Here is a 14,515-nt window from a genome sequence, read left to right as displayed (position 1 = left end):
CTGACTTGCACTCACGTTTGCTTGATATTAGTATAGCTGCGGGTCTCATAAGCATGTATTGCTCTGGACTTAATCGTCACAACAATAAGACATGCTGATTTTCTATTTTTCATAGAACACACGTATGTTCTGGATTTTAGCTTCTTATTTTGTCACAATATAAGACGTGCACAAACTCTTACTCAAAAAAAAAAGACGTGCACAAACTCATAATTTTCTAGATCAAGAGACCGCCATGGCTGCTGGGCCTTCATTATATTGGGCTGCCCATGAAATGAAGAAGATCATCGCCGGGCCGTAGGATGTGTGACTGCCGAGCTTGCCGCACTCGCCGCCCGCCGGAATCATTGCCGTGGTCGCCGTCGTGACTGAACTAAGGTTGCTGCCGGCCGCCATGCTTGTTGCCGGAGTGCCGTCGTGGCCGTGGTACGTGGGACTGCCGGGCTTGCCGAACTCGCCGCCCGCCGGAACCATCGCCGAGGCCGCCATCATGACGTTGCTGCCGGCCGTCATGCATGTTGCCGGAGTGCCGCCGTGGCCGTCGTAAACAGCCGCCGAGTTGAACAACAAAATTATGATTGTGGCCGCCGTTGGACGTCGTTATGCATGTTGTGCCTTTGCCGATGGATTTGCCGTGCCTTTTGATCTTGATAGGCATCTAAACAGGGGCCATGCACCCATGCATGCAACAAATCAAACGTTAGTTAAAATAAAATAAAGAATCTCACCGTGAGCATGAGCAGCCATGTCGTTGACGGCGAGGTCGACGGTGTGCTTGACGAAGGTGGCCGGTGGTGTCGACGTCGTGCGCCGAGAGCTTTACGAGAGGTTGCCGGCAGCGAAGGTGATGATGCACTACTACAAAAACAACCTTTTGTCCCGGTTCTATAGGGCCATTTGTCCCGATTTTGGAACCGGGATTCGCCTTCCGGGACAAAATGTCCCACACGCTAATTTTTTTTCACCCCGCGGGATTCGATCCCAAGACCTCTTGTATAGTGCATGGTTTTCTTGCCAATTCACCTAAGTAGTACATGTGACTCAGTATAGAATAACTTTATTTTGAACTGTCACATGGAGGGGCCTTTTATCCGAGTTGGTAACACCAACCGGGACAAAAGGGTCCTTTTGTCCGGGTTGGTGCCACCAACCGGGATAAAAGGGTCACCCTTTTGTCCGGGTTGGTGTTACCAACCGGGACAAAAGGCTCTTGTCCCCCCCCCCCCCCCCGCTGGCCCGGCAAGCTATTGGACCCGGGACAAAAGTCACCTATTGTCCCGGGCCCAAAGGCAATTGGAACTAATGGCCTGGAACAAAGATCTGTTCTGTAGTAGTGGGAGCACCAGCGAGGACGGAGAAGCTTGTGCTTGCGGATGGCTTCAAGCTTTTGCGTGGAAGGGAATGTGTGCGTGCGTGCGTGCAAATGCCAATTGCGGCTGTGTGTCTCCTCCGTGAGGGTGGAGGGGCCTCCCTTTTATAGGCTAGCAGTGGTAGCTTGGGCCTCAGGTTGCCGCGGATTCGGAGAGCATTCCGTTGAGCGCCGCCGCTAGTTAGTTTGAACAAACAAATATCTAGTTTTGCTTGCCGGCCAAGATCAACGATGCATATCTGCTATTTAAACTTGAAGATAATCATTGGTGTACAGATATATCTCTCAAATGCCGATGGAGATAAGTACATGAATATTGCTTCTTGCTTGTGCTCAAAGATTCCCAACGGCATCCATCTTTATCTCTCGCTTCCACACACAGGTGGAAGCTTCTAGAACCTTCCAACCATCTAAAATTATGTGGGCCACGTTGGTCATCTGTGGGCCCAGCCGTATCTCAATACGTGTTACCGTACGCCCACTACTACATAATACATCATCGCCAACGCCCCATCACCGCCGGTTTGTTTTGAACCGGCGGTGATAGTCTATCACCGCCGGTTCCAAATGGACCCGGCGGTGATGCTTACGGATCACCGCCGGTTCGTAATACGACCCGGCGGTGATGCTGTCGAGAGCATCACCGCCGGGTCGTATTACGAACCGGCGGTGATACGTAAGCATCACCGTCGGATTGTAATATGATCCGGCGGTGATGTGTTCTCCACCTATTTTTTTTATTCTCCCCTCCCTCTCTCTCTCGTGGCGTCCGCCCACAGCCCTCCCTCCCTCGTGGTGCCGCCCTCCTCCCAATTCCCATTCCACCTCCCGCGCCCTCCCATGGCGGCGGCGCCGGCCCTCCGCCCTGTCCTCCTCCCTCGTCCCGCGCCCTCCCATGGCAGCAGCGGCTGGCCCTCCGCCCAATCCTCCCTCCTCCCTCGCCCTCCCATGGTGGCAGCGCCCGGCCCTCCGCCCCCTCCTCCTCCCTCCACCCTCCTCCCGCCCCCTCCCGTAGGAGCTTCAGGTGCTACGAGTCGCACGACACGAGCCCCTCCCATCTCCTCGGGTCTCCCCCCTCTCGTGCTCCGCCGGGCCTCTCTACTCCTCTCTACTTTGCCTGCGCGTTCGTCGCCCGCCGCCTCCGCTTCAATTCACCCACGCCCACCTCCCGCCGGGCGGACGCCACGCCCGCTCCCCTCCAGATCTCCGGCCGCCGGCGCGCGGGCCGGCTCTATTGGACTCGGTCGTCGCGCTTGGGGCGAGCGTAGGTGTCCGCGGTGATGCGGTGGGGCGGCGCGCTGCTCCTGGTGGCCGTCCTCGCCGTGGCCGCCGTAGCAAAGGTGAGCCCGGACCCGGATTTCTCTGTTCTACGGTCTGCCCCCCTTTCCCTCCCGCGTTGTCTGGCCGGATGGTGAGCTGCACTGCTGCTCACGCGATCTGGGGCATGCGCTAATCACCGCAGTTCCAGTTGCCTTAGGTGCTTGTCTCTGAGGAGACTTCTGCTTAATCGGATTTTAATGGTTTTGAAGCGCGTATGTAGACCGCGCGTGATTTGGCACTGAGGTGGACTAACTTTGATCTAGCGTTTTCATCAACACAAATACACCATGTAGACGAGGTTGGTGTTCCAAATCTATGTGTCCAGATAAATAGCCATTGCTTTTGCTTTCACCGATCCCAAATAGGTTCCCCAATTCTCGGCACGATTCTGCAAATTCAAATAGCCACTGAGAATACTGATAGCTTCAGGTGCTGTGTGTCCAATGCTCATTCCCCTAGGAGCGGATTGGCTGGTGATGATGCCATGGAGTCGGAGGAAATGCTCGCGATGCTGTACAGTATGGCAATCATGAGGTGAGGAAATTCTCACTGCAATTATCATCTTGTGTGTAACACATGGTTTCGTTTTATTTTCCAGAGTTAAACTTCCACAAAGTACAACAAATATTAATTCTCTCCCCTTTTTTTTCTACTGTCAGGCTTGTAAATGGTTTTGTGGAGAATCAACATAAGAAAACTGGCCGTTCAATATCTGAACTAGCTGAGGCTATTGGAATACCACGAGTTCTGGTGGACATTCGCCATGGTTAGAAGATTTTGTTTCCCGTGTCTTTTTACATCTGGTTATATTTGATTACTTGTTTAAACTGGTTTTCATATGGTCATTTGTGTCCTGGTGATTGTTTATGCTGCATGTAGAAAGTTCCCATCGCAACCTTCCCTCCCTGCGACTGTTACGCCTGGCAAGTATTAAGGTAAAATGAGTTTGCTATCGTCTATGAGATCTCGTCATATAGTTCTTTCACTTTGCTACCAAGTGCTGTTTGGTGGTTCTCATATAATTTTGTTAGTTCTGAGAATTTTGATTTGTTCCGTTGTTTCTAGTCATGATATTTTACTTTCTAAGATAAAATTACTTTCAGGCATTTGATTGGTTGAAGTGTATTTACTGGGATCGCCAGACTAATTCCATTCCTGATGTTCAAGTGGAACTGAGGTCGAGATTGCATGAGATTTCTTCCTTTCTGAAGGAGAATGATTCAAAAGAATCAAAATCAGGTTCCAAAAGGAAACGTGAGTATCAGAAGCTTATAGATAGAACTGTGATTGAGCCAGCCACTTGATCTTCTCTGGTGCCGTAGGACCTTCTGGTAGGCCTGGTTAGAGATGCATTACTACATGGAACCCACTTTCCATGAATATGCAAATCTAGAAATATAGATTGTCAGTCCACAAAATACAGTTCTCAACTGACTTCTCCAGTTTGGATGGTTTGCTTTGGTCAACATGCATTGCACTTTGCAAGGAAGCTTAATGAATTTTATATGCACCTTATGATAAATTTTGATTTTACTTATCTCTTCCATTAATCTGAACCTTTTCCTGCAGTTGTATAACTGTATAGTTAAGCATCCTCATTTATTTGTTACAATCGCATCATCTACTTTCTGTATATTCTTATTGCGAATGTGTGATGGCTACCATCTGTGCATGTCAATTCTTCTTTAGTAGTATTTACATCCAAGATATGAATAGCTGTCAAGGGAATATATTGTCACAACCAAGACATCTCACTGTTTGTGTGCTACTTCTAAATTGCAGGGTCTGAGAAACTAATTATCAAAGCCATAAAGTACACTCGACAGCTATACTATGCTTGTCCCTTTGAGGTTGTTTCTATTCTACTGGATCATATGCAACTGGATGCTCCAGAGTCCCCTGAAAGCATTGACATGCAAGAAATTCATAGTTTGGGTGTTTATCAGTCATCTGACACTCAAATATCAAAAAGTGATATGAAAACTATCACTGGTTCCTCATATCATGTATCTGAAAATATTTTTTTTGATGGGAAAAAGGTCTTCACCGCCGGTTCGTGTCTTCAACCGGCGGTGTTGATGTCCCCATCACCAACGGTTCTGGAACCGGCGGTGATGGCCCCGCTATCACCAACGACTTAAATCCAACGGTACCCAAAACCGTTGGTGATGCACTTTTAGAACCGGCGGTGATAGGGGTGGCTGTAGTAGTGGCCGGCCGGAGTTGTTTATATGCATGTGTATAGGGATGAAAACGGTCGGAAACGGTAATTATTCGGTAATCAGTTTTTTTGTCGTTTTTCTTTGATTGCGAATAAATAGGATATAGAATCTTGTATACAAATTTGTATTCTTGTTTTGAGCATTGAGCTTGTAAAGATTCATAAAAGGTAAACCTTAAATTCATCCTATATTTTCTCAAATGATAGATATAAAATTCGGTATGAATTCGGAAACAAATTCGGTATTTTTTTCACTTTTTGTTGTTGTAGGGAGCAAATAATGCATAAAATAATTTATGCAAAATTTTATTCTTATTTGTAATAATATGCTTGATAATATAAGAAATGATCACCATCAAATTTTATACATATCTATTTTAAAATATTAAATTTATTATAACAGTTCAGATTACCACTTTCATCCCTGCATGTGTAGCTAATAAACTTATACGTAAAATAGAGATGCATGTGGCCATGCACAATTATATTGACGTGATTAATAGTCCAAAACTGACATTGTAATTATATGATATATAACTGCCGAGAGTTCCATCATAATTATGTGGGCTTAACAATGTTAAAGTCACAAAGCAAATAAGCCATATATATGGGCTACGTGTCCATTATGAGTAACTATGATTCTACGAATCATTTCATCATTTTAGATGCCAAAATTTCATCGTACAAATGCCCCCCACCAAGTAGAGTCCATGTGACGAGGGAACATGGACTCGACTTGGTGCAACCCTGATACTTGATCGGTAGGGTCGTTTAAAAGGTGTCGACCCGTTTGCAATTGTCAATCTCGTAACTAACCTTGACTCAGCAAAACGGACTCTGCTTTCAGAGTCCTAACTGCGCACCCATCACACCAGATATCTCTCTTTTTTTTAAATTAAACAACGACCTTTCCAGATCAGGTACGACCTGGGCATGTCCAGACTATAAATACAGGGCGATTGCATGTACCCTCGCCCCACATACGATTCAACGCCTTGCCTTGCACTGGTAGCCCCCAAGCCAGAGCGAATCTTTCGTTGAATTTGTTTGTACACCATCTTCTCGCCCGATCGGTACGTTTCTACTATATGTATGTACGTAGCTTTTCCTGTTGTCGTTTTGATTCTCAATCAACTTGCTTCCATACCATGCATGTCAACTTGCTTCCATACCATGCATGTTTAGATGGCATCAAAAGGCTTCCCTAACAACTCGATGGTGAGGCCTAGGCGTGCGTTCTCGCGCTGGCGATTTTTATGGCAACCGTCGTCATACTGCCGCGAGCCGCGGCGTGGACCAACGTGAGGTTGACTGGCGGCCACCAGCTGAAGAACCTCCGCGCCGGCAGGATGACGACATCAGGAACAGCTTTCCCAGGACGGCTCTCGTGAGCGTTCCTTGCAACACCCACCTCGCCAGGAAGTACCCCGGCAGGCTCCTGATAGCAATGGAGAGGGGTCATCCTCAAAACTACAAGAGCCGCGACGAGCCCAGGCGGGCCACGACTGAAATTCGGACCCCCTCGTCCTTCAACTGGTGACAACCAGAAGGACCGTGTCCGTGAGACAAGCACTCGCCGGAACATAGCTAATCCGTTGCAGGTAAAGATTTTTTTTATTTTTTACATTATGCGAGTGGCCCTGACGCTCGTAATAATTCTCGTGATCAGGCAAGCCATCACCAAGAGCCTGCACGTCACGATTGCCTGGATGCCCATGCGCCGGCTATAGACAGGAGCCCTGGAGATCAGACCCGCCGAGGCCACTCAGCTCGTGACGACCAGGGAGTTCTTTGCGAGGCTCGGGAGAGATGCACCAATCTGAATACTTCTTCTCCGGTAAGAAAAAAAAAACCTCATAATACGTGACAACAAAGCTGACACCACAACTGTCCAGGCACCGTTTACTGGGACTTGTTCCTCTCCACAGGGTGCAAGTCTCAATTCAGCCCCAGATATCAAGGACGCTGCTGAATCAACTCAAGTGCATGCGCAGAGCACTTTATTTGCAGCTGTCGATCGATGCATCAACTCGGCCCTCGCTCTTGACGGTTTAGTACGGGGGCAACCATTGGTGATTGGCGAGGGTCCGATTGCTAACTCGGACCTTCCTACACCACCGTTAGCTCTCACATCAGTCTTCCATCGCCGCCCTGCTCACCACGACAACTTCGGCACTGAGGTTATCAAAGAGTCCTCTCAGAAGACCTTCATCTGCTTAGAGCCGACTGTTAGCGGGTATCTTGTTGATGAGAAAGGGGATCCCTACCCGCAAGTCTCTACAATGGCTCAGGAATTTATCTGACATCCTTACAAGTCATGGTGGAACAAAGAGAATCCCCGGATCCGCACTGGGGCGCCACATTGCCCTAAGTTCCTGATTTGGGCAAGAGCAGTACTGATTTCAAAGTTTGAGAAGGGCCTTCTTGAGCGGGCCGGCATTGTCAAAGGAGTATTGGCCTCACTGTACCAAGTTGAAAACCGCTGGCCGCTGCTAGAGGCCTTTATATCTTATTGGAATTCCGACGGACATACCATCGTGACCTCCCAGGGGGAGATGGGCTATCCGTTGTTGGCCCTTCAGGATGCTATGGGGATTCCCATCTCTGGCCGATTAGCAAAGAACCCCAAAGTACCGTATCCATTGCTGAGTGGGTGGATTACTTTCTTGGTGATATGGAGGGCGTAGATGGTCAAATTTTTATGCGTCAGTGGAGGATCCCCTTCTTCAGGAGTTGAAATTCCGTGTCAGCAGCTAAAATACACAGAGCCCCATGAGCATTTATTTTTCAGATAAGGTCATGCAATTTAGAAGTGAGTGCACAAGGGCTCAACTGCTAGCCACGTTCATATCTGTCTGGCTCTGTTCTTACTACGTCCCTATTGGAGAGGGGGCCTATATACGGCCCGAAGTATTTACGGCTGCAGCTTCGATTGCACAAGGGACACGATGGAGCATCGGAGTTGCTTCCATGGCTCATGTATACAGCAGTTTGGACAATATTTGCCATTACATTACTGAGCACGATGTTTCGGCCAGGGAGTGTGAATTGCCACTACCGGCACATTTTCTAATGGGGTGGTACTCGTGCTATTGGAGAACGTTGTTTCCTAGTGAGGCCACTTCCAGCTCTCCAATTATGGAGAACCCACCATTTATTATTGACGTGTGCAAGTCATCAAAGATAATGATCAACTTGGAGGGTGCACACCGTATCTTCTTGGGTATTGTGAAAGACAGCACTTCTCTGGAGGAGTTAGATTTCATTGGCCCTTTGCAAGATCGCTTTCCTGAGCGCGAGCCGAGGTTGATAACAGATCAGCGTGGTGAGCAGCAACGCCTTAGTCTTTCAGATGTTGATATGCTAGTGAGCAGTAGTGTTGGCGGACTTTCATATCGTCGCTGCCAGTTTTATCAGAATGTTGTGTACGCTCCACATAGATTTGCTCGCATGCACAATTGCGATCAGGGCGTCCCAAATTTTACCATGGGTGATAGCCTTGGCTAATTTGCGGCGGATGTGGTTGAAACTCTTGGCGTGCTGAGTCGCCGTTTACTAGCGCATTGGCTCCCTCAAGGGCATGTGTTTGATATGCAACCCCGGAACAGGGCTCTCCACTGCTCAGGTGGCTATGTTCAGTGGTGCGTATTTTCTCTGAAATTTCTGCTAGATGGTGCGCCCTCCTCCATCTCAGGTATTAGAGCTCCTCGTGGAGCAGGTAAAAGAATTTTACCCGCAGGTGTGTAGTATTTTTATTTATATAGCCTGGCCATCAAGCTTTATTGATTTGTTTTTATAGGGTGGCTGCTAATTCTTTTGCATGTGTGCAGATCATCAAGACGTGGTTCTCATGTCCCTGGAGCAGAATCAGCAGAGGCCAATCGTGCTTCACGTTCCTGAAGCCACCCATCAACTCGATCCCCATCGTACTGAAGATGAAGTACCAGTTGTTGCTGAGGATTTGCCAACCCCAATGGACGTGGACTGTACTGCGGCTCAGGTGACAAGGATTGAAGAGAGGGCCGGTGAAACCGAGGTCATCGACAGTGCCGCGACAACTTGCCGGACCGAGAAGGCTGGGCGCAAGCGGGTTTCTTTTGCCGACATCGGTGACGCTGGAAAACCAGTGTTGCCATCGCGTGTGATCGAGACCGAGGCTGTTGTTGGCCAAGACGAATCTAGCCAAGCCGAACGCAAGAGTATTGATAATCCCGAGAAGGCGCCGACGGCGGGCATGGCCAAGCGCAAAGCTACAACTGTCCACGATGATCCAGGCCAATCCAAACCCAAGAGGACTCGTGTTACGAAGAAGCAAGGTAAGTATCTTTTTTTTTCTCTAGCAAAATACTCCCTCCTTCCACATTTGTAGGGCGGGTGAGCAAAATCAGCTTTTCTACAAATAAAAGGCGCAGCCTCGGAATAGTCTCGGTCACCCAGCAGCCCTCGCCTCGGTAACCCATAAAATTAAGCGTAGAACCTTGCATGCCCAATAGGGATGGGATTCAAGGGGGCGCTGCATGCCTTCATGCAAATCTCGTGCAACGTGGCATAGCTGCATAGGATGGGAGTAAATGCTAGCTCATGACCTAGCTACTGCCTTGGTCTCTGGAGTAGGAGCTCATCCGCCCTACAAACGGGGAAGGAGGGAGTATGCTAGCATTACACGCTCTTTCTTTCATTGATGCTAACAACTTGTATGATTGTATCTTGATTGCAGAAATTGATACTTGGATCTCTTCGGCTGGCCTAAAAGAGGTACAAGAATTAGGTGACGAGGTCAAACGTCTTCTCGAAAAATTCAGAGCAGATGCGGGCGACATGCCCCCCGGCGCCTCGTTCCTCTGTCTTGGATGCTGTTACGTTACAGGAATCCGATATTCTTGATCCCTCCAAGCGGAGCATGTTCAGATATGTTGAGATGGACGTGCAGAAACTTAAAGATATGCTGCACTCATAGACAATTGATGAGGCCTCACTTGTTAAGGAAATCAACGATGTTCTAAGCCGCTGGACAGGACTGTTCTGCAGCGCTGGGTTATCTGCTGGTTTGGAACAGTTCATGAGGGCTCTAGAGAAGCTTTCAGGGCTCCTTGGCGTATGTGGATCTTCCGTGACTTCGGCCGCCCGGGATCATGCAGGCGAACTTAAACAAAAGGCTGCAGAAGTTCAGCGAGCCGTGCCTACGGCTCTGAAAAAGTCGAACAGCCTCAGCATCGCCAAGAAGAAGCATCATCAGACTTTGAATGGTCAGACTCAGGACTGAATGAGAGATCAATGACTGGTGGAGAGGAAACTCATCACATATTCTTCAAATTAAACAAATTAAATTTATATCCGAAGTTCCAATTGAATGATCCATCACCATATCACTTTCCATACCAAACACACGTAATAAGCCCAACTACATTCGGCCCTCGAACACGACCCGAACAAACAACCTATTACCTAACTAATATATTCCATCTCTGTCGATGCTGTTTCGCACCCCCTGACCCAGAAAGTCTGAAACAGACCAAGCGTGGCTTGTCGATAGTCTGCTAAAATCAACCGACCTGACCATGCATTGAACCCCAGAGGAAAGCACTACGCCACGTATATACAAATTCTTATGCGGTTTCCATCCCATTCATTCTCTTCTCATTTCAGGAGCGTATAATCGCCATGGTCGGTTGCAGCGGCGGCATCATCGTCGCCGTCGTGGTCATCGCCGGCGGCCGTCGTCGGGCCGCAGAACATGCCCCCGTGGCTCGGGAAGTGGACGAGGGCCAGCGGGAGCGTGCACACGAGGCTGGCGGCGCCGGTCAGGGAGATGGCCTCCTCGACGGTGTACCGCGACCCGCTGAAGAAGAGCCGGTTCGTCACGATCGCGCCCACCGCGCCGCCGCTCGCCGTCGTCCCGGACACCACGCCCAGCGACCTGCACCCACACCCAGCAACCCAAGGCGTAAGAATTTTATATATTATCAACCAAGCCACGCATGTTTCCACTTTAATTTCTGGCAGTAATCTCTTTTCCTCTGTTGTTTAGTTCTCTATACTAATAACTTCTGTTCTACAATAACTAACACTATACGTGCTGTGATGTTTTTTTCTAGAAACATGCTATATATGAATCATATTCCCCCCCCCCCCCCCCCCCCCAATGCAAAATCCTTCGTATTTTAGAGCACAAAACATAACGGCGTCTACTTTTGAGGTGACTGCTTTCCCACAAAAGCCGCATAAAACCACATGAATATATAGAACAAAAGCAGCAAAGTGCCACAAACATTTCGCTGTCTACTGCATGTTTCGGGATTTTAAAATTCCTCCGTGTTTCTTTCTCTTAGATAACCAAGAAAATTTGCACTTCGCATTCTATACATCGGTACGTATATGTTTCTTCGTCAATATACTATATCTTTGTTCAAATAAACTAACGGTGCTACAAAAGCTTCATGGTTTGGGACCACACTCTATTTTCCATGGTTTTAATTTCCTGATTTATTCTGTTTTGGTTTCCTCTTTTCTCCTGAGGAGAATCTCTCATGATTATTTTCGTCCATAAATACCAGAAAATATGTCCACATCAGCAACAGTACCTAAGGATTCTATGCTAGATTCTGTTAAGATCCTTGATTAGGATGTTTTTTTTTTGACAGTGCTTGTTGTGTGCTAGTAGATTGTGGCCACCTTTCAATTGAGAGGTACGCATCAGCTTCAGTCTTATGGTTCTTATTGCTCTCACCTCACGTCTTTTAAAAAAAACAAATCTCTATGTTAATTCGTAAAAAAATTCAAGATCATATATCTAGATAATCAACAAAAACTATCTATGGTAATCAAATAGAATCTATTCAAATAACTAAGGATGCATCTGAATAATAATCAAACAAAAAAGAATCTAGCTAGCCAGCCAATCGAGTTGAAATACAGATAATTGCACCATGCATGATGTTTTTTTAAGAAGAAAGAAATTTTTTCACCTCTTGGAGACGAAGGGGACGATTCCAAAGGTGTGGCCGGACGCGGCCTGCACGAACGCCGCGCACGCCACCATCACCGCCATGGTGGCGGCCAGCGACGGCGCCTCCGCGGCGCCCATCCTTCCGACGAGCACGCACAGCGCCGCGCCGGCGGTCTGGACGGCCCAGAGCACCCACAGCCTCCCGCGCATCCCGAACAGCCTCGCGACGGCGTCCGACGCCACCCCTCCCGCCGGGCGCGCCGCCGCGTTCATCGCGCCGAAGCACGCCGCCGCGGCGCCCGCGGCCTCCATGGGGAGGTGGAACCGTTTCCGGAAGAAGTCGGCCGCGACGTTCTCCATGATGAGCTCGACGCCGTAGCAGTAGCCGTAGGTGAGCGCGAGCACCCAGGCGCGGTAGTCGCCGACGCCGCCCCGCACCACCATCCAGAAGCTCTTGCTGGTCTTGGCCCCGCCGCCGGCGCCGGCGCCCCGCGGGAGGTCGTAGGGGAAGGAGAGGACGGCGAGTCCCGTGGCGATGAGCAGTGCGCAGGGGAGGAGGAGGTAGGTGACGCGCCAGGCGACGGTGACGGGGACGCCGAGGCGGCGGAGGACGAGCTCGTAGGCCAGCGGCATGACGAGCTGCGCCGCGGCGCTGCCGACGTTGGCCCATCCGGCGGCGACGGCGTTGGCGAGCCCGACGGCGGAGGGCGCGAAGATGCCCGACATCCAGTGCTGGCTGGCGACGAAGTTGGCGAGGGAGAGACCCGCGGCGAAGCGCAGCGCGAGGAACCCCGCGGGCGACGACGCGGCGAGCGCGGCCGCCGCGACGGCGAGCGCGGCGAGGAGGCTGGCGAGCCCCGAGGCGCGGCGCGGGCCGAGCAGGTCGCAGGCGGGGCCCATGGCGAGCCTGCCGACGAGCGCGGCGGAGAGCGAGCCGGCGGCGGCGGCGGGGGCGTCCGTGGGCGCGAGCACGAGCGCGGGGCGCAGCGCCGGGAGGATGGGCGGCGCGGCGAAGGCCGCGAAGAAGCAGGCGAAGAGGGAGAGCCAGGCGAGGTGGAACGCCTGCGTGTGCGGCGACGACAGCGCGAGCGGGCGCAGCTCCGTGGCCCTGCCCTGCGCGTCGACGCCGCCGGCGCCGTAGCCGCCGCAGCAGGCGATCTCTTCGTCGGCCAGCTGCTGCCTCTCTCCCATGGTCGCCGTCACCATGGCTGGCCAGGCAGGAAGAGATCTACCCAGGCCAAGCCGCCAGCTGGGGGATGGAGCTAGTGGTTCTAGCGGCTTTCCAAGCCTGCGGGCGACCAATGGGGTGAGAGGTTTAGATCCGGGAGCGCGGTTTTTAAGCGTGCGCGGCGGGTGTGGGCTGTGGATGCAGGGCGCCGCGTTGCATGAGCGAGTGGCTTCTGTACGTACGTACGTGCCGACCACTGGCTCCCCGGTGCCACGAAAAGGGACTTGGCGCCCTCATCACATTAACATCTAATTAATCACTGCTGGCCATATATATCATCGATGCATGTGATCCCAAGAAACTTACATCATCACCGTCCAAATGTAATACGTGGATCGATAGATCAAGCGACTGTGCACGTCCATCCCCCGTGAGCTGATGATCCGGTCACTCGTTGCCACGCCGTTCATCATGGCTAGCCTCTCGCACAACAAGCTGGGCCGAACGATCAATGCGACGACAAAAACACCAGAAGATGCTGGCGTAGTCATGCCCCCATGCAGGCGTGCACCATGTGGCAGGGCCGCCGGATCCAACCGATCGAGACCGTCGTCATGGTCATTATACTAAACCAATTATATTCAAGCTCATTAAGTACATGATGATATAGTGCTATATTGAACCCGAACATATTTGCAAATATATATCGTTGTCAGGGATTGCTGGCTGATCTCTATATATAGGGGTGCCAATGGGTGACCCTTAGAGGCACCTCCAACCCTTTTTAGTTTAAAATATTGTATTAGTTTTTTAAAATAGAATCTCATTTTGAAGAAGTAGTATAAAATTTTGAACTAAAGAGATCCCCATATATAAACAGGGGGTACGCACTCAGGCTGTTTATTTAATTTCTACCAGTACGTAGTCGATCGATTTAGTAAACTCAAGAGTACGTGTTGGTTTGTAACCATAGTTAGTTGGACACACAAGTTAATCATCTTTCTTCGACTGACGATATGACACTAAACATACACATTAGCTAATCTTGATGTGTAAATTGTGGTGACAATAGGATGTTATCAAGTAACCTTTTGGGATCAGATGGAGTTATTAACTCACAAACAACAAAACCTTGAGGCATTTATACTTATTGTGTATACTTGTGGACACTTGATCTCATTTAGTAATTAGATGGGCACACACACACACACACACACACACACACACACACACACACACACACACACACACACACACACACACACACACACACACACACACACACACACACACACACACACACGTGTTTGGCACGCGTGGTAATGGTATGCATAGATTCCATGCACACTCCTTGAAACGTTCTAGAGGTTCTACTACTGCCAAAGCCGGCTGCTGGTGGCTACCTCATGCATGCATGCAGAACAAGAGTAAATTACGGACGGCACTAGCAGCTGCACTCATACCATTGGTTGTTACATTGTCACCATTAAG

The 14,515-nt window shown here is 49.9% G+C and overlaps 2 protein-coding genes across 3 annotated transcripts; one reads left to right on the top strand and one right to left on the bottom strand.

Moving 5' to 3' along the window:
* Positions 1–2,411: 2,411 nt before the first annotated feature.
* Positions 2,412–4,994, top strand: LOC120709537. 2 transcript variants are annotated; one of them, XM_039995210.1, is made up of 6 exons: positions 2,412–2,709; positions 3,149–3,223; positions 3,349–3,455; positions 3,569–3,624; positions 3,793–3,943; positions 4,472–4,994. In XM_039995210.1, exons 2-6 carry the CDS (start codon positions 3,174–3,176, stop codon positions 4,828–4,830), a joined length of 723 nt encoding a protein of 240 aa, XP_039851144.1. In that variant the 5' UTR covers positions 2,412–2,709; positions 3,149–3,173; the 3' UTR covers positions 4,831–4,994. The 2 variants fall into 2 exon arrangements, with proteins under 2 accessions (XP_039851144.1, XP_039851143.1); XM_039995209.1 differs by lacking the exon at positions 2,412–2,709 and having other exon boundaries at positions 2,726–3,223.
* Positions 4,995–10,212: 5,218 nt separating this feature from the next.
* On the bottom strand, positions 10,213–13,181 carry LOC120709536 (probable high-affinity nitrate transporter 2.4). The gene is made up of 2 exons (XM_039995207.1): positions 11,876–13,181; positions 10,213–10,827 (listed from the first exon to the last, which is right to left on the bottom strand). The coding sequence occupies exons 1-2, from the start codon at positions 13,060–13,062 to the stop codon at positions 10,548–10,550; spliced, it is 1,467 nt and encodes a 488-aa protein (XP_039851141.1). The 5' UTR covers positions 13,063–13,181; the 3' UTR covers positions 10,213–10,547.
* Positions 13,182–14,515: the final 1,334 nt, after the last annotated feature.

This window comes from Panicum virgatum, chromosome 5K, assembly GCF_016808335.1.
Source record: "Panicum virgatum strain AP13 chromosome 5K, P.virgatum_v5, whole genome shotgun sequence".
Lineage (NCBI taxonomy): Eukaryota > Viridiplantae > Streptophyta > Magnoliopsida > Poales > Poaceae > Panicum > Panicum virgatum.
The sequence above is the reverse complement of the archived record's forward strand: the minus strand, read 5'-3'. Positions and strand labels throughout refer to the sequence as shown.